This window comes from Coffea arabica, chromosome 7c, assembly GCF_036785885.1.
Source record: "Coffea arabica cultivar ET-39 chromosome 7c, Coffea Arabica ET-39 HiFi, whole genome shotgun sequence".
Taxonomy (NCBI): Eukaryota; Viridiplantae; Streptophyta; class Magnoliopsida; order Gentianales; family Rubiaceae; genus Coffea; species Coffea arabica.
In genome coordinates, this window is record NC_092322.1 from 4,370,113 (window position 1) to 4,388,228 (window position 18,116).

The window sequence follows — 18,116 nt, forward strand, 5'->3', positions numbered from 1 at the left end:
TTCCCAGGGAATGTAGTTCATATTCACTCACCCATCACCATCGAGACTTAATTACTACTGTTGGTTGCTTCAGCCAGGGGAAGGATACCGCTAGTTCATGAGAAAAAAATCTACGACATGATCAGAATTGGTGGGAAGAGAAATGCGTGCTTCTCTACCCTCCCTGTTCTGGTAATGGCCAATGGGTGAAAAGGAAAGAAACAATCTGGAAAAGGCAAGGATAATCAGATTACTCCTGCTTTTTCAGGAGATCAGGCACCAGAAAAAAATTGTTGGAATTCATGACTATGGTATTACTACAGACAGGGCAAATGTTCAAGTTCCCCTCTGGCGACTGCTAATAAAGTATACTTTCCCACTGGCTACGCCTAAAGTCAACGGTGCTGGAAAAGGTGAAGCACACAGGGCAACTAACTACTAGCAAACTTGAAGAAAACTCAATGATCTGACAAACACAAAATAGTTAAAAGGTGCATTATTGCTTTCAATCTTATTACCGACCGAAAATCCAGAGCGGAATGATAAGGTCCCACCCTGAAAAGCTAATTTACCCGTCCTTGAGAAATTTATTCGACCATGACAAGTTCAAGATCTCGGGCACAACTGGCTTGGACCATAGAGATGCCGCACCAGTTCCGCAGCTTCAACACCAAAAGCTGACGCTACATATTGAGCCAAGAGCTGGAGAGAATGGCAAACACAAACATGAGAGGCATGTGGGCGATGCTGATTCTATTAGTCTCTCTTCAATGCACATTTCTTCCATGTTATATTGACTCTAGAATTCTTCTTTCGACTTGTGCAGCAGGGAACGAGACTGCAAGCCCCGAAGTTCCCCGGGAATCTGCCAAGCTATGCCCATCTTCTGAACCATGGGAGAGCACGAGAAGCCCCTTTGGCATGAGATCCAGAATGCGTTCCCTCGCTTCTGGCCCAAATCGAAGGGGCAATGGGCACAAGTGAAATTTGTTTCTACCTGGAGTCTACCGACGAAAGATGTTTTCCAGTTCCATTTCATCAGTGTATGAATAGAGTCCAACAATGCAACTGCTGCATGTTATACGCATTCCATCTTATGAATCGACAAAATTCTTATCAAGTAACAGCCCTTATCCAGCAAGCAATTGCTGATGAGTCTTTTTCATCTTTGTCACATTGCAATGGCGATGATCAGAACTAGATATTTGGGAACAATTCTGTTTTTTTCTTTTGTTCTTTTCTTTTGGGTTACAACCATGTATTAGCAGAAGTATTCTTTTCGTTTTATCTCCATAATAAGAAGTCTCTAGCTTTTTAGTCAAAGCTGTTAAAGAGATGCCAACACCAATATGCGGAATCTCATTGCCTTCCTAAGAATTGCTAAACTAATTAACAAGTTTTTGGTAGCTCGACTTGCATTCCGCACCACAGAAAAATTTACTAATGCCATTGCAGGAAGGATTCAAAATATTTCTCGAACAGGCAACAGATCTACGCGGATAAAACAAAGTAGAAGGCAATCACATATATGATATAACTCACAACATCATTTAGCATCATCCATCCATAGCTGAGAGAGCACCTCGCTATCTAGTATTTGTGCTACTTTTGTCGAATGAGTACCCGAACCCATTTCATCTTCACTGATGGCAATGCTGTGAGAAGGCAAGCCACGAATTACTGGCAATGGCAAGTTGTATGAAATATTCGTATTGCCGTCTTCATGCGATTGTTCTGGAATAGCAGAGTGTTGAAGCTGCAATGCACACTCAAGATCCCACAACACTTCAACCATATTAGGCCTATTAACTGCACATTCTTTTAAACACTTCTCAACAGTTTCCCCATATCTTCTCTCAATGAATGCGAGTAAAGGGTCAACGATTTTGTGAAGTTCTCCTTTCATTAGACAAGACATTCCCCAGCCAGCCAGGTTTACTTGCTGCCTGGGAAGTGAGTTATCAATGGCTGGCCTTGCACAAAGCACTTCAAGAAGTACAACGACAAAAGAATACGCAGCAGAGTTAATTGAAGGCATCTAAAGTACTTCGAATCAAGATAACCAAACCTGCCTTCCACCTCCGTACTGACATGGCTTTGATCAAGAGGACCAAATTGAAGGCATCTAATTAGGCCACCTCCGACACGTACAATAAGTACATCCAATTCAACGACTAATTAGTGCCTTTTAATTATAGATTGAGGCCACAACCTTTTTTTTTTTTTTTGCTATATATATATATATATATATATAGAAAAATTAAAATTTAGCCGCCATATATAGCAAATTTAAAATTTGGCTGTCGACATGTACTACTCTCATGACTAGATTCCGGTAATAATTTGCCAAAACTAGTTAATTGGACTAAATGTGCTTAAAAATTAAAACATTTGCTACTAAATTTGCTTTCTTCTGAACTTTAGGCACTAAAATTGTGGATCTGCAAATATTTGGTACCAAAACTTCAATTTTCTCTTTTATCTAAGAAAGAATTGCAATTTTGATCCCAAATATTTTGAAAATGAGCCCTTTTAGTCTCCAAAGTTCTAAAAAAAATAAATGTGATTCCAAATGTTTAAATCTCTAAACACATTTAATCTTATTAACTTATTTTTACCAATTGCTATCGGAATCTACTCACTTGCTATTATGTATTGGCAATTAATTTGTTGAAAAAGAATTTTAAAAACTTGAAATAAATATTTTGTTGACCATAATTTGTCGTAGAAAAGAACTAATTACTTGCATGACGATCGTTTGAGTAATTAGCCTTTAATCCATAAATACAAAAATTCAGTTGATAAAAAAAAAAAGTTAAAGACTAAGTACTCATGTAACCAATATATGAGTAATTAGTCATATTTTATTATAGATTATGGCTAATAAAATTTTATTGATTTTTTTTTTCAAAAATTAGTTATTGGCACTTGACCATGATGCAGCAGTAATTGATAAAATTCGTCATTAGGACTACATGTGCATATAAAATGAAATATTTGGGACTAGTTTTACTTTTATTCAAACTTTAGATCCGTAACTTTGGGTCCATGGCTTAGTTATTACCCATTGAAAATTCAATGAACTATGTTTTTTTTTTAGGAAAAATTCAATAAACTATTTTGATACCACTTTTACCCCGTCACTTCCCATTGTTTTTACCTCATTGCAGTGTTAAACAAAATAGATGACTTTCGTCAACTCAGATGGTAAAAGAAAGCCTGCTCCCTCTAAATCATCGTATTCTCAATTTCTCATTCTATCCCTCAACTCCTTTCAACACCAGAAAGAGTATCAGCTGGGTCTTTCAGACTTCCCTTTCTTCACCATGGTGGGACAGCCGACGGTGACCAAACCTAGCCGGAGCGATGAGGTGGTAGATGCAGATCAGCAGCAGCAGATCACCAACCAGGTCAGAGCCCACTTCGAGTCCCTGGCACCCAACCGACCCACCAAGCCCAATAGAAGCGAATCGGATTCTACATCCACCCCACCAATAACATCCTACGTCCCTGATCAACACGGCTTCGCTGTCCCTGAGCTCGACAAGCTTAGATCTCTTCAATCTCAATCTCATGTCTGCTTCTTTCTCATGATCCCCCCCCCAGGCGGCGGGCCTCTTCTATTTATGTCCTTTCAATTTTAATATTCAAATATTGAACAAAGATGCATGATTTTTTTTTTTCTGTAGGCAACTTTATTTGGCACGAGCCCAGTGGTGCAAGAAGAGTTCATGGAGACCCATTACTATGAAGAATTGGATTCCGTTGACAAACAGCACCATAAGGTCCAGGCAATACACTGTTTGCCTTTCTTCAGAAGATCTTGTTTTATAATAGCAAAAAAAAAAATTTTTTTTTGGGGTGTTAAAAAAGTGCAGTGACGATATTGCCTAAAGCTTAATTATAAGTGGTGCTTTATTGGCCAGACGGGAAGCGGTTTCATAAAGGTGGCGAGCGAGATCAACGGAAATGATTATGATCTTCGGCTGGAGAATAATCACGGAGGAATTAGAGAGGTGGTTTTCAAAACCAACCCGGCAACGAACGAGTGGATTCCCAGCCTTGATAACCATCAGGTGCGGTCGAGCTGAAATGCTATTGCTAATCAATTGACAAATCCGTAGAATTACGAAACATATACTGTTAAAATTAATTAACGTTAGTACAACACGGATTGGTATCTTATGTTGTTAACCTGTTGTTTTGACTTAGGTTGCATGTAAGTCTTCCAAACCCGACCGGAGTGAGAGCTCTTAGATGGTCTTGGATTGGTATCTGCCGTTGGATTCATCTTTTCACCCTGTTTATGATAATATTCATCTGCAATTCAAATTATTGCTATTATTATGTACACTATTATTGGAGAGAGATTGTATGGATGAGACTTTTTCTTCTTTGTTTTTTTTATTACTACCGGCGATGAACATTTGTGGACTGTGGAGTACAATAAATTCGAGGGCTGTCTTTCTTGGATTAATAATGGAAAGGAGTAGAGGTGGCTCCCAATGGCCACCCATGCCCGTGGAGGAATTTGGGCAGGATGGGTATTGTAATTTGATAATGGATTTAAAATGGGACAAATTTTAATTGTACCCATTAATTGATGGAAAATTTTGAAAAATACTTGGGTACCCATTGGATCCAAATGTCTCACCAAAAAATTTAATTTATTCAAAAATTATCTCTAACAGTTTTTCTAGTCATACCAGTGAATATAATCTAGCAGTCTTTCTAGTCATTATTCATAAAAATTTCCAGCATTTCAGTTAGTTTAGACCTGCTATTCTTGGACAGTGATGAGGATAAATATTCAACTCTCTAAGTGTCTTGGCCATCTTGATATCTATTGGAATATGACTATATATCTATCTTTTTCTTTATTTGTTAATTCAATTTTTGGCGGAAATCTTGAGTTCAAGGCACTTGCATGTTTTTTTTTTTTTCTTGTTAGCTGTTTCCTTTACCTTTTTGTTTTCATGCTTTTGAGGAAGTGAAAACATCAACTTGATATATGAATAAACCAAAATGTTCATTCTTTTGATTTAATTCAGGGAGAAGATATGTTTATTCTTACCAAAATGTCATGTCTTTTTTAAGCAATTATTGATCGTTCTAGAGCGTAAATCAATGTTATTTAGGCTCGGTGGACTAATTTGATTACCCAATGTTGCTACTTGCTAACTCAAAGATCGTTTTTTATGGTAATATGATTTTGTCGGAAATTGCGTTACATTCCCTATTTGATGAAAAAATGAATTCATGAAAATATAAATTCACAATAAAACTAAAAAAATTTAATAAATCAAAAATATTAAAATTATATAAAAAATAAAAAATGAATTAAAGGAAAAAATATGTAGAAAATAAATTTGGATATTTGGCAAGATCAATCTAAACCCATCTCAAAGTGATCCCGTCCAAGTCAGTTTCAAAATATATATAGGTAAAGTTATATCCAAATTCATATGACCCGATTCTATTTTAAATTCAAGTAAATTCCGTCCATCTCGTCCATTTTGTCACATCTATGAAGGAGGTCCTGTATTGGTGTTGGCCTGGCGCATGGGGGTGGTCAGTCGGTTTAGCATTGGATCTTTAACAATTTAATTCAGAGTTTTGATTGGAAAAAGATTATCGAGGAATAAATTGATTTGGCTGAAGGGATCCAAAGCATCGCCATTGGGGGCAGGGGCGGAGGGAAGGGGGGGCCAGGGGGGGCAACCGCCCCCCCTCCAATTGTTAAAAAAAAAAATTCTAAGTAAAAAAATTTTTATTATATTGTTTTGCCCCCCAAATATTGATAAAAATTTTCACTTTGCCCCCCCTCCAATTGTTATAAAAAAAATTTCTAAGTAAAATAATTTTTATTATATTGTTTGCCCCCCCAAAATATTGATAAAAAATTTCACTTTGCCCCCCTCTCAAGAACTCAAACAATAATGTTTTAAAATTATTTGGACTTGGTCCAAATAACAGAGACTCGCCCCCCTAATTGCAATTCCTAGCTCCGCCACTGATTGGGGGCCATGTGCAAAGATCGCCATTTGATTAAAAAGAAGGTTGTTTTACAAACCTCCTCGTCGAGCACTTAATTTTTTTTGTTTTAAGGGTATAGGTAATAAATAGGTGCATTATGATTCAGCAATAAACTAAATAGATGCTAGGCAATTTATGGGATGATATAGACGCCACTTTGATGAATAGTCTTCAATTTTCATATATGGAGCAGCATGTTGAGCTTAACCATCTGAATGAGCTTGTGTTTGGGGTTGTGTTTGGGGTTCTTCACGATAACAATTAACAATGCAGCTAAGTCTGAGAGTAAATTTTTTTTTTTTGGCAATGAATATTCAATTAAATTGTTTTTTTTTTTGTTACACCTTAATGTATACATTTGTTTCATATCATAACAAAAAAAAAAAACTACATCGATTGGAAATTGATTTTTTTTTTTAAACAAAAGTAAGAAGAAAGAAAAATGTCAAAAGAAAGAAAAGAGAGTAATTCCTTCCTCGAGCTCAAACTCAATCACGTGCATTTGAGATTCTTACATGCTTTAAGGCGGAGACACAAAGATATGAAGTCCAAGCAAGTGTCTCTCCAAGTCCCCATAATGTCAGCTACTATACATGAAAGGGCAAAAAGTTCCGGTGGCCCTCAAACTATTAGTCGGATGAATTTTTGGCCCCCAAATAATTAAAAGTAAATTTTTTGTCCTCGATCTATCCAAAGTACAAAATGTTAGACATTCTGTCAAATTCAACAGTTAATATCGACGGAATCTACGACTACGTGAGAAGCACACCGAAATACGAAGGGCATTTTTGGCAATTTCAGCATCCGTCCCAAAATAGTTCTCGATTATGTTCCGATCGCATAGAAATTGGACGTCCTTGGACAAATTTATCAGGCAATCCAAGAATGTAGCACAAGTCGTCATGTGTTTGGAACAACCCGCCTGACATTGCTCGTAGGCGACGCAATTCAATAGAAACAAGCTCATAAAATCATCCAAAGCAATTCTGGGCATCTTGATTACCTCCCGTGCCTGAATTTTATGGCCAAGAAGCTCTCTTCCTCGTTGGGTTTAAGGTCAATTCCAGTGTACGGGAAATGCGAGACGCATTCGATTACACTAGTGTTTAGAAACCCATCGGGTTTAGGTTCGCCGTGTTCCAGGGGGTTGAAGCTTTCGCAAAAAAGTCCAGCAAATGCTTGCGATCGAGTTCGAGGCTACTGTATCTGGCCAAAACTAGCTCAAACCTTTGCAGTGCATTGTTGAAGAAATTTAGAGTCAATCGGCCCAAAGACGGGCCTGATCCTTTGTCATCGGGCGCCAGGTTTGTCAGCTGAAACAAGGGTTTGATAATGAAAAATGGAATTTGATTCTCGAGTCGTAAGAGATCCCTTAGAAGGAATGCATACACCCACGACATCGAGGTAAGCGGATCATCTGGATTGACCGGCACCAACCCTCCAAACTTTCGAAAGATTTTCAGAATGAAACAACTGTCAATAACCAACATCTCTATGAATTCATCACCGCTGTACCCTGTATTTTCAGAGTAACACTCCCTAGCCTCGACTCCCAAGGGCTGCACGGCCCTCAAATAGTCCTCCAACCCGATGCCCTTTTTTTGCGTTCGCTTCAGAAGAGCGCCCAAGAATCTCCATTTCGTATGCCCTTCGTATTTCGGGTCTCATGTGTTCGTAGATTCCGTCTGTATTAACTGTTGAATTTGACAGAATGTCTAACATTTTGTACTTTGGATAGATCGGGGGCCAAAAGTTTACTTTTAATTGTTTTGGAGCTAAAAGTTCATCCGGCTAATAGTTTGAGGGCCACAGGAACTATTTGCCCTACATGAAAAATGATTACATATGTATGGATTGTGCAGTGATTCTAGGCTAAAAAATAGTTAAAAATTTAGGTTGAAATTAAATTTTGTTAACTTAAATTTATAAGGGAGGTAAAGTTAATATTTTAAAAGTGAATGACTTATAAAAATTCATTTGACGAATTTTCAAAGATGTTTCAAATGATTTTCCTTATTTAATAATTTGTAAAAGTTTAAATTATTTTCACTAAAATTTTCTCAATTCAAGGTGGTTTATAACAATATGTGAAATTTATAGTACGGTTGTTCCATTTATTTTATGTGCTTATCTTGCAAATATGATAAATCTTTATACAAATATTTATTCAATTAATGGTGTGTACAAGCTTTACCATAAATTATTATACATACAATAATTGTGGGAAGAGCTACACATTATTCTTGTTCCAGAAACATAACAAATACATTGGAAGGACTTTCTTCAATAAAGCCGGAAAAAAGAGAAAAAAGAAAAAAGGTGTGGTGACTTTTGTTTGCTTTCACTGACTGCTACACCAAGTAAATTGAACATGTAGTTACCAACAAACAATTCGAATTTTTCATTTACACTTCTTCCCGTGTGTCGCCCTACTCATTCCCTTGAATGCATTCACTTGATTGTTGTTATTCTTCGGTAACCTTTAATTTTAAGTAATATAAGACTGACAATTTTTTCCTTTTTATTTTTAAGATTTTTTTTTTTAAAAATTGCGCTTAATACTACTAACTACCAAGGACATTTTTGTTTCCCTTTTCCTTTTACCGTCCAATTCCATCACTAGCCTACTGAATTTTCTTATGGCATCACCTTAATTTAATCTCCATACCATACCAGTGACTTCTTTGGCAGGAGGAAAAGTTAATTATGGGAAAGTGAAAATAGCTAGGACTGCCTGTGACGAAAGAAATTTGCAGAATAGGTTTTTTTTTTTTTTTAAACACTTTGCGTTCTTTTTTTTTTTATTATTATTTTTCCCCTTAGTCCGCAAAGCAAAATAAAAATAATGTGTAGAATTTGGATAAGGAAGAGCACTGCTGCTATTCACGACCCTGTCTGTGTTGTATCAGGACTCAGGGAGCTGTTTGGCTCAGCTGTTGAGAATATCTCCCTAAACGTCATCATCTTCCTATTCTCTGCCTCCCCACTCCTCCCGTCGCGCCTCTGACGTAACGGCGAGAGCGTAACAGTCCACCTGAATTTTCTAACCGGCAAATAGCCGCCAACTTTTATTTCCGCTGAAAAACAAGCCGCTTAGGTTTCACATGATCCTGAAGTAGCAACAGCATTGTCAACTTCGGGTGGGGCTCTGCTAGCATGGCCTCCATCACCTCCGTTGAATTGAATTATCTCATCTTTCGTTATCTCCAAGAGTCAGGTCGATATCTTTTCTCCCTACCTAGTTTAATGGAGCGTTTTCAGCGTGCTAGGGTTTGTGTTTCTTTCTCTTTTTTTCCCCGTTTTTCTTTTCTTTTCGGTGGGTTTTCTTTTCCTTTTGTAATATCATGCACGTAATGCTGTTAATTTTTTCAATTATGGTTGGGTAAATGACGCCCACATTAAGCTTTTTTGTAGTGAAATTTTGTGCTAAAGTTTCTGATTAGGGCATGGCTAGCTGTGGTTAGTATTTCTGGGAGGTCCATTTGGGTTCACATCAAGAAAAGTAAAGAACTTTATTGTTAATTACCTATAATTTGATTTATTTTTGGGTTAATCTTTGAAAAGAGGATAAAAGAGGGGGAAAATAAAGGATTAGGCCTTAATTGACTGTTAATTCAGAGTGATTTACTATTGGTTGATAGGTACTGGCTGGGTCTTTTTTCCTTTTCACCCTTCTGAAATGCTTGAGAAATTTCACGCATCCCTCCTCTGTCTGTGCCCAAAATGAGAAAAAAAATGGAAGATTGAGGAAAAGAGGTTTCTCTTTGCTAAGCTGGAACATGTTATAGCTGAAGTGGAAATGGTGATGATAACTTATTTAAGCTATTGTAGTTTAGTTTTATCTTATTTTTTAAATGAAGACGGTGTTTTTTTAAAGCCCCGTAAAGTGCTTTCACAAAGTAGCTTATTCTTTTCAGAATATCTAACATAGTAGTATCCTTTCAATTTGTTAACCAAGTTTTTCAAAATTGAATTTTCATAAGCAATCCTTACAGATACAATTTTTTCTTATATACACTTGTGAGATAGAAATGGATTTCCAATCTATCAAACAACTTTTTTTTTCCTTATAGGATTTAATGCAGCTGTGAGGGCTTTATGGCCATTATTGTATGCAGCTAGATGTATTGAGTGCTGATACCAGTCAAAGTGTTTGATCACTTAAATGTCCAAAAAGTGATCTGCAGTAACATTACAAAATTAATAGTAATGGTTTAATAATTACTTTTTAGTTTCCATTTAATTTTGTTAATAAAAAAATGTGTCATTTCGTCAGTTTTGGACTTGTTGTTTGTCATAGGAACACATTTTAAGGTGCTCAGACAGAGTGTTGTTTGTAACTGTGAACAGTAAAATATCCTCACTGGATTTACATGTCATAGGATCTGTTGATCCATATTCCAGAGTCTTGTCGAGATGCATGGCATCAACCTAGTACAATTTACCAGGGCTCAGTTAGACAGGAGGAAACTGGTTACAATGCTAAATGATCAGAGGAATCTCTAGCATATTTTGAATTTAATAGCAAACCTTCTGCAGGGACCAAGAGATTGGATCTAACTGTAAGAAGAATATTTGGTATAAATAATTCACTTCTTGGTCACTAACCCCCTAAGTCACTATAACTGCCCCCGATCAGTGCAACGGGATAGCAAAATATAGTTCAGTTTTTTAAATTATATCTTATTATTTGTAGTTAGTGGGATCTACACTGAACAGGATCACTCTCTGCTATACACAATAGATGGCATGATTTTCCAGGAGCCAAGTTTGGGAAAAAGGTGGAACTTGTTGATTATTTGAGTCAAGACAAAGAAGAATGTCCGTGTTGTTATTTTTTCTTCTTCTCATGGATTGCAATAGACGCTTCTTTCTCTCTTCTTGTCTGTACATTTTGTCACTTGTTATACTTTTTGGCAGGTTTTACTCATTCAGCTTTTGCTTTTGGGTATGAGGCATGTATCAACAAGTGCCAGATTGATGGCAGTTTGGTTCCACCTGGAGCACTTGTCACTTTTGTACAAAAAGGACTTCAGTACTTAGAGATGGAAGCAAACTTGAGCAATGTTAGGATTGCACTGCACTTGTTTGTTTCTTTATCAATTCCTAATTTAAGTTGGATGGATCTATAAATGTGTCATTTTGGCTTGATATAGAATTTGTTTTAAGCCTGCAGGCTGACTCTGATGTGGATGAGGATTATTTATTTCTACAACCTCTCGATCTCATCACAAAGGATGTTTATGAGTTGCGTCGTACAATAAAGGAGAGGAGAAAGAATGAACTGAAAAAAACAAAGGAGAAAGAATTGGATAAGCAACGTGAAGAAGCACATGGGCTGGTGAAAGATAGGGAAAAACAAGTGAGGAAAAGAGAGCGTGAAAAGGAGACAGAGCGAACAGAAGAGAAGCCAAGAGAAAAGGAGCATAGCTATCACAATGACAAAGAGGTCGATACCAATCATGAAGACCAGAAAAATGTTAGAAATGAAGAAAATGGGGTTTCTGGGGGTAAAGCTGCATAAACTTCTTCATTTCCGTTGGGTTTTGGGATTTTGCATGTTAATTTGATGTGGATTTGATACTTGGAGACTAGTCAAGTGCATGTGATATCTTGATATTATATCTATGCTGCAACTTAGAGGCAAAATGTTGTAGTTTTCTCTTGCCTTTCTCTTCTATTTTCTTTGCTTAAAGATAGTTGCCTTGGCATTTTGTCGGGCCATGGTCACATTTATTCGACACAGTCAGGGATCTATAGTTATTCATACTATGATTTATGATTTTTCTGTACATTTTCTTTGCATAAAGATTGTTGCCTTGACATTTTCCGGTGCTGTGGTCACTGATTCAATCCTGCCATGGATGTATAGTTATTCATACTACAATTTGTGCTTTTGTGGAAATTTTCCTTTCAAATTGAACCTGGTAGATTGATCCATTTACTCACCTGGTGCGAGCCACATTTCTTAAATTATACATGAAAGTTATATATATTTTACTTAGATGGTTAGTTTTTTATCTAAGCTTTTTAAAAAATTTTATTTCTTTACCATGTCCTAGTATTTAACTTTAATCCATATTCTGGCCTTGGATAAATGTTAATAATTAAATCATGGATTTGGATTGGCATCTTTCTTGTTCCAGACACGTCATCTCTTGTATGGTCAAAAATCTGTCCACACTAATTGATTAATTTTCTGTAATTCTTATCAAATAGAAAGGGATTCTGTTAGCACAATTAGGCAGTCAAATGTTAGTATTCAGGAAACTGTGCTTATATTAAATGCTTAGTTCCTGCTTAGGTTTGATTTTCATAGTTTTGATTCTTTCCCACCAATTGCTGTTTTCTGATGCTGGTCAATTATCTGTAAGTGATTTTTCTCTGTGATTGGCTATTGGACCAGAACCAATGGAAATATCTACCACCTCTACATCTCAAATTGTTGAACTTACTAGCTGTGATGTCACGATTTTGGAAGGCCACACTTCTGAGGTTTGTTATTTCCTGAATTTTTCATGTTTGCAATTTTACTATCTTGTTCTATATTTCTCTCATATCAGTCCTGGTGATTTTCTTCTTTGTAGGTCTGTGCTTGTGCATGGAGCCCGTCAGGTTCACTCCTTGCATCAGGGTGGGTCTTCATGTTTCAGAACTTGTATTGGAGTGACATGTTTGTCTTATATTTAAGTTCCTAATAATTCTCAAGTTGAATCAATTTTTGGTTAACTGGCTATATTGCTATAGTTGTCAGTTTGCTTCTAGGAGAAGGTTGTCATTTGTATTCTATAGCTATGGCAGGGAAATGACAGTTAATTTTTGCTGATTTAGGTCATTTTTTCAAGTAGTAGTTGCTGAATTAGGTCATCTTTTCATGTAGTAGTTTCTGAATTAGCTGTTTGTCTCCATGTTTAGTTGGCCTGCTTATAGTTACAAGGAACAAAATTGGTGAAGAAAATTTATCTTGGAAATATTGGTACTTAATTTGAAGACTTTTCTTGGGATTGGTAGTGTGTTTCAAACCAGGTGCTTGTATTCAAAGAAGAGTAACTAATTTTAAACAGTATAGTGCCAATAAGAATTTAGAATATCAGGCAAATGCCTTACACTAGTTATACAGAGAAACTTTTTATTCGGTTGTTGGGGACTCCATAGTTAGACCCCCTTTAAGCAGTTTCTTAAATAAGTTCCTCCCTTTCTGAGTGACAGTTTTCAGCGTAAACAGCTACTTGTACTGGCTTAGGAAATGATATTACAATGTAGTTACTTTTCAACTTTTGCTTGCAGGCATAAATTTACCGTTGTCTTTTTTGCAATTTCAGGTAAAATACTAGAGTTTGTTCTGTGTAGCTCTTAGCAAATTTTATTTGGTTGCACAGTGAGAGTCCAATTGTTACTGTTGATACTTATCGGCTGCACATCCACATTGGGGAAGTCCTATCTAGGCCATTCTTTTACAGCTATTCTGTGGCTTTCTATTATCTTTTGGTGAAGTTTTTGGATGAATATTTTCCAAATTTTAAAATTGTGTTTTCATTATCTTTCTCTTCTTGAAATAAATTTGGGTCAGCTTAGCTTGGCAAATAATCATCTAATTCATTAAACCAGAGTCTTTTCCTGTGTATACATAGGGTACCTTTTGCACAGCTGTAAGAATTATCATTGGTAACGGTAACAACCACACTTGCAGTGTTCCGAGCCTCCTTATTGAAATTCTTCTTATGTTGTGGCTGATTGTTTTATGCAACCAGATCTGGAGATTCAACAGCGCGGATTTGGAGAATTGGTGATGGGACCAATCAATCAAGTTCACAAAATGGTCCTGCAGGTGAAATAGTATTGCTGCATGTAAAAGCTAAAACAAATGAGAAAAGCAAAGATGTCACAGCTATTGATTGGAATGTGAGTATTAAATTTTTTTGGATTGGTTTCTCGTTACTGCTTAACATCCTATCAATTTAATTGATTACTTAATGCCCTGAGAAAGAGGAGTAATGCAAGCAAAGTAGGCACCACAGAGTGACTTTCAGGTCCAGGGATACCTTTTTATATCTTTATACTGGGTTAAAATCTCTCTGTCAAATTAGACTAGTGATCTATTACATTTCTCTTAGAAGGGGTTGCTTTCAAGGGCACCTCCTGGTTGCTATCAGTTGGTGACTTATCTGGACTCATGATTATGTCTTTGGAAAGGCTTTACTGTCTGTAACTAAAAGCTTATATAAACCAAACAATCTTCTATTCCTTATTCCCACTTTAGCCTGTTCTTCACTTGTTTGTTCCTATATGCTCCAAACCTTCAAGACCTGGATTCTCATGCCTAAGTCAGTTTTCTGCTTTCATTCTTAGATTGATGGGACGCTGCTAGCAACAGGTTCTTATGATGGGCAAGCTAGAATTTGGAGCACAGATGGTGAGATATTTGGCTGGTCCTTTTGTTATATCATTGGTAGTGGAAATTCTGCTCTTTATGTTGTTTTCTGTTCAAGATATTGCATTTAGATTCTAATTTTGCCTTTCTGGAATTGTCTCAAGCTTATAGTAAGTGTACATAATCCTGCGCTTTCAGGTGAACTGAAAAGTACTTTAACCAGACACAAGGGACCCATTTTCTCCTTGAAATGGAACAAGAAATGTGACTATATTGTTACTGGAAGCTGTGACAAGACTGCAGTTGTATGGGACGTAAAAACTGAGGGATTCAAACAACAGTTTGAGTTCCATTCAGGTGCTGTGTTGTTAATTTTGTCCGTGAGAAATCATTTCTGTGGAGCAGTTTTAGCATAATTGCCAACACATTTAAATGTGTTTCTTTGTAGGCCCAATACTAGATGTTGATTGGAGAAATAATGTTTCTTTTGCAACCAGCTCCACTGACCATATGATCTATGTGTGCAAGATTGGAGAGACTTCACCAATAAAAACCTTCTCTGATCATCAGGTTTGCACTCACAATTTGGGCCCCTGCAATTGTGAATTTGTTTTTCCTAGTTACTACAGGTCATGTTTACATTTTATACAAATCTCAGACTTATTATCATTGTTGCAATGCCTAGAAAATCTTACAGAAGGTTCAAAGTTTGCCTAGCAGTTTCAGTTTTATAGTTGGGGCTTGCCAGTTTTGTTAGGCAATCTTAACTTTGGAAGTTTGTTTAGCTTTGCTCTTGTGGTATTCTGATTGGACTGTGAGGTTTATCAGATGGGGGTAAGCGTAGCATAAAACTTTTGAAGGAGCTGATGCCTCTGCCTCGACAATTTTGATTTCAGGGTGAAGTTAATTGTCTCAAGTGGGATCCAACTGGTACGTTGTTGGCATCTTGCTCCGATGATGTCACTGCAAAGGTTTAATATGGCTCCCTTTTCCCTCGATAAATGTGTTCTTTGCTTCCTCATTTGTCATGAAATTAGAAAGCTCTTCAACACAGTTAGAATATTTGTAGCCTCATTCTTTTCTGTAACCTTTAGTCGAGGCTCTTTTTTTTTTGCTTAGGAATGGCACTGTCTTAAGTTATGATCCCATACAGCTAAGTAATATACATGCGTATTTCATGCGAAATGTGTGAGTTTATAAGTTCCCCAACAAAAATACACATAGACTTGCACGTTTTCTGTAAGATATTCCGATATTCTCTTCAATGGCGTGGGAGTCATATTGCAGATATGGAGCCTGAAGCAGGACAAGTGCGTTCATGATTTTAAGGAACATGATAAAGTACTACTCTTTTTGAATTCTGCTAAAATTCACATTCTTTAGCTCTTGCATTCCATTTGAATCTCATTTGTGTCATCTGTTAATTACAGGAGATATATACTATCAGATGGAGTCCCACTGGACCTGGCACAAATAATCCAAATCTGCCGTTATTGTTGGCAAGGTTGCTTTAAATGGTTATACTGTGCACTTGTAGCTTTTCATGATTTTCAATTATCAACTACGTTGTCTGATGCTGATGATTATTTACCGCAATGCAATTTTAAACTAAGAAGCTCATGGAAATTGTTTTTCATTAGAAAGCATTTCCATTTAGTGCATCTGATTCTCTGTATTGCTGTGTCTCCTGAAACGCGCATCACAGGGGGAATGCCCTTTTTAAAGTAGAAATTATGGGGTGCTTTTTTTAAAAGAATTTGGTGAAAATTTTAGTCAGGAAGCCTGATTTGGGCTCTTGAGTCCTGTTCCCTCTATTTGATGATTAATGGGCTTCCATCCTCAAATGCAAGTTTAGGACTTTTGCATTCACTCTGTCTGGTCAAGAGTGGTTTGATAAGATACATTAGGCTTTTTATTTATTTATTTTAAATAATGGGACTTATATTTATCCTTTGGCATTGTTAACCATGTATTTATCCTTCGGCATTGTTAATCTGTCCAGAGTGAGAGTACAGCTGGCATCTTTTCATGGATGGAGTGTAGTAAGGGGGATGCCATATAAAACTATTTTCATTTTTAAATGTTTAGGCATCCTGAGAAGGGCATAAATTAAGATAAATCGGTTTATTTACTTGGTATTCGAATATGATTTATTGAAAAATAAAATTATCATTCATATACTAGAGTTAGTGGAATCGGATCTTGGTCAAGGAATTGTTCCTTTGCAAGAAACATGCACTAGCTTCTGCAGACAGTAGATCAGTTTATGATTATATGAATGCCACCCTATTTTTTATATATTATTTGACTTTTCTTTGTTTTTCTCCTTGTTTATATGTAATATGCTATTGGGCTAAGTAACTAGGTGAAGTGGTTTTAGAATGAAAAGTGCTATTTTTCTTGCAAAGACTTGTAGAATAAAATCTGCTCACCCATTCCCACCTGCAGTGCATCATTTGACTCAACAGTTAAGCTATGGGATGTTGAACAGGGGAGACTTCTCTGCAGCCTGACCGGTCACAGGTGCAAAACCTCTAAAATCTTTTGTGTGTTGCATTGTAGGTGCAGGCATTCCAAAGCAGAATAGGGATTTAATGTTTTGTATTGCATAATCACATTGTTCTTTGGGTAGAGAGTTCACTAAATATCATGATAATTTAAGGAGAAATTTGGAACAATTACAACTTGTGTACCTAGAGGCAATTTACCTAGTATAGAATCACTCAGGCTCTTTGCAGTTTATCTCACCTTCTGATCTAAAGCATGGGTATATAGTGCATGCCACTAACAGTCTGAATCTATTGGAGATGTTTCTAAAGTACTAGTTTCTGACTTCCAGGGCTTGGATCTGTTACCTTCTAAATGTAAAACAAATTTCATCTTTATAAAATTGTTCAATTCTTGAAAGTTTTTGAGTTTTTAGAGATTAATTGTTACTAGCTTATTGATCTGATGAGTTTACCTTGTTTTAGAAATGCTCAAAGGTCTATGTGGGGGAAACATCTTTGTTGATTCTTGCTTTTTGACCACATACTTGTGCATCTGGGTGTATAACTACAGTAGCATTTTGATTGGATTGGCAGGGAACCTGTTTACTCTGTTGCTTTTAGCCCAAATGGTGAGTACCTGGCCAGTGGCTCTCTTGACAAGAGTGTGCTCATTTGGTCCCTGAAAGAAAGCAAGATTATCAAAAGATATACTGGCAATGGAGGCATATTCGAAGTCTGCTGGAACAAGGAAGGTGATAAAATTGCTGCTTGTTTTGCCAACAACGTAGTTTGCGTTTTGGATTTCAGAAGGTAGGATGAAGCATTTTTTAGATGATCTAATTAACAATTGAAAGTCATGGACATAGTCTGGAAGGGGGAAGAATTTCACTGATTTCAAGGTTGATTTACCATGTAGATGTGTGGTTTCATTGTCTAACCCAGAAACTGATATGCTCTGAGGTAATTGGCGAGCAGTCATGTACAGATTAGAGTGAACCATGAATAGTTAGTCAGAGAAGTTCCCTTGGATAGACTCTTTTTTATTTTAAATTTTAGCCTTTTAGGTCTAAATACTACTAGCTTTTTAGTTTCATTGGTTGTTGAAAATTTAAAATTGCTCGTCATGTAGTTGGATGGATGTTTGTGCTGCAGAGTTTGATTCAAGATTAGAAAGCGTTGCAACCTTTACATAAATCTGAAGACATAGTTGATGAGCTTAGTCTATGTTGAGCTCTCACGTA

General features: G+C 36.7%; 3 protein-coding genes and 1 pseudogene across 9 annotated transcripts; 2 read left to right on the forward strand and 2 right to left on the reverse strand.

The window, feature by feature from the left end:
• Window positions 1-1,525: 1,525 nt before the first annotated feature.
• On the reverse strand, window positions 1,526-2,017 carry LOC140010295 (receptor-like protein kinase THESEUS 1). Its single transcript, XM_072056856.1, has one exon. The coding sequence runs from the start codon at window positions 2,015-2,017 to the stop codon at window positions 1,526-1,528; it is 492 nt and encodes a 163-aa protein (XP_071912957.1).
• Window positions 2,018-3,149: 1,132 nt separating this feature from the next.
• On the forward strand, window positions 3,150-4,373 carry LOC140003709 (uncharacterized). 2 transcript variants are annotated; one of them, XM_072058127.1, is made up of 4 exons: window positions 3,150-3,554; window positions 3,669-3,770; window positions 3,906-4,055; window positions 4,192-4,373. In XM_072058127.1, exons 1-4 carry the CDS (start codon window positions 3,165-3,167, stop codon window positions 4,234-4,236), a joined length of 687 nt encoding a protein of 228 aa, XP_071914228.1. In that variant the 5' UTR covers window positions 3,150-3,164; the 3' UTR covers window positions 4,237-4,373. The 2 variants fall into 2 exon arrangements, with proteins under 2 accessions (XP_071914228.1, XP_071914229.1); XM_072058128.1 differs by having other exon boundaries at window positions 3,669-3,764.
• Window positions 4,374-6,745: 2,372 nt separating this feature from the next.
• LOC140010296 (UPF0481 protein At3g47200-like) lies at window positions 6,746-8,632 on the reverse strand (annotated as a pseudogene).
• A 239-nt stretch (window positions 8,633-8,871) lies between these two features.
• Window positions 8,872-18,069, forward strand: LOC113701924 (WD40 repeat-containing protein HOS15). 6 transcript variants are annotated; one of them, XM_072057254.1, is made up of 15 exons: window positions 8,872-9,232; window positions 10,712-10,836; window positions 10,936-11,101; window positions 11,185-11,525; window positions 12,422-12,510; window positions 12,603-12,649; window positions 13,767-13,917; window positions 14,365-14,464; window positions 14,585-14,743; window positions 14,835-14,956; window positions 15,283-15,357; window positions 15,674-15,727; window positions 15,817-15,890; window positions 16,835-16,909; window positions 17,470-18,069. In XM_072057254.1, exons 3-15 carry the CDS (start codon window positions 11,061-11,063, stop codon window positions 17,687-17,689), a joined length of 1,548 nt encoding a protein of 515 aa, XP_071913355.1. In that variant the 5' UTR covers window positions 8,872-9,232; window positions 10,712-10,836; window positions 10,936-11,060; the 3' UTR covers window positions 17,690-18,069. The 6 variants fall into 6 exon arrangements, with proteins under 6 accessions (XP_071913355.1, XP_071913356.1, XP_071913352.1 ...); XM_072057255.1 differs by having other exon boundaries at window positions 10,760-10,836; XM_072057251.1 differs by lacking the exon at window positions 10,712-10,836.
• Window positions 18,070-18,116: the final 47 nt, after the last annotated feature.

What these genes read in the sequence shown, in the direction of transcription:
- LOC140010295 (XM_072056856.1), bottom strand. Translation starts at nt 2,017, where the DNA reads ATGCCTTCAATTAACTCTGCTGCGTATTCTTTTGTCGTTGTACTTCTT.
- LOC140003709 (XM_072058127.1), top strand. Translation starts at nt 3,165, where the DNA reads ATGACTTTCGTCAACTCAGATGGTAAAAGAAAGCCTGCTCCCTCTAAA. An exon ending in CTCTTCAATCTCAATCTCAT is followed by an intron (nt 3,555 to 3,668) that starts GTCTGCTTCTTT and finishes TTTTTTCTGTAG; the next exon opens with GCAACTTTATTTGGCACGAG. An exon ending in CCAGCCTTGATAACCATCAG is followed by an intron (nt 4,056 to 4,191) that starts GTGCGGTCGAGC and finishes GTTTTGACTTAG; the next exon opens with GTTGCATGTAAGTCTTCCAA.
- LOC113701924 (XM_072057251.1), top strand. Translation starts at nt 9,172, where the DNA reads ATGGCCTCCATCACCTCCGTTGAATTGAATTATCTCATCTTTCGTTAT. An exon ending in AGAAAATGGGGTTTCTGGGG is followed by an intron (nt 11,526 to 12,421) that starts GTAAAGCTGCAT and finishes CTATTGGACCAG; the next exon opens with AACCAATGGAAATATCTACC. An exon ending in TCACAGCTATTGATTGGAAT is followed by an intron (nt 13,918 to 14,364) that starts GTGAGTATTAAA and finishes TTTCATTCTTAG; the next exon opens with ATTGATGGGACGCTGCTAGC.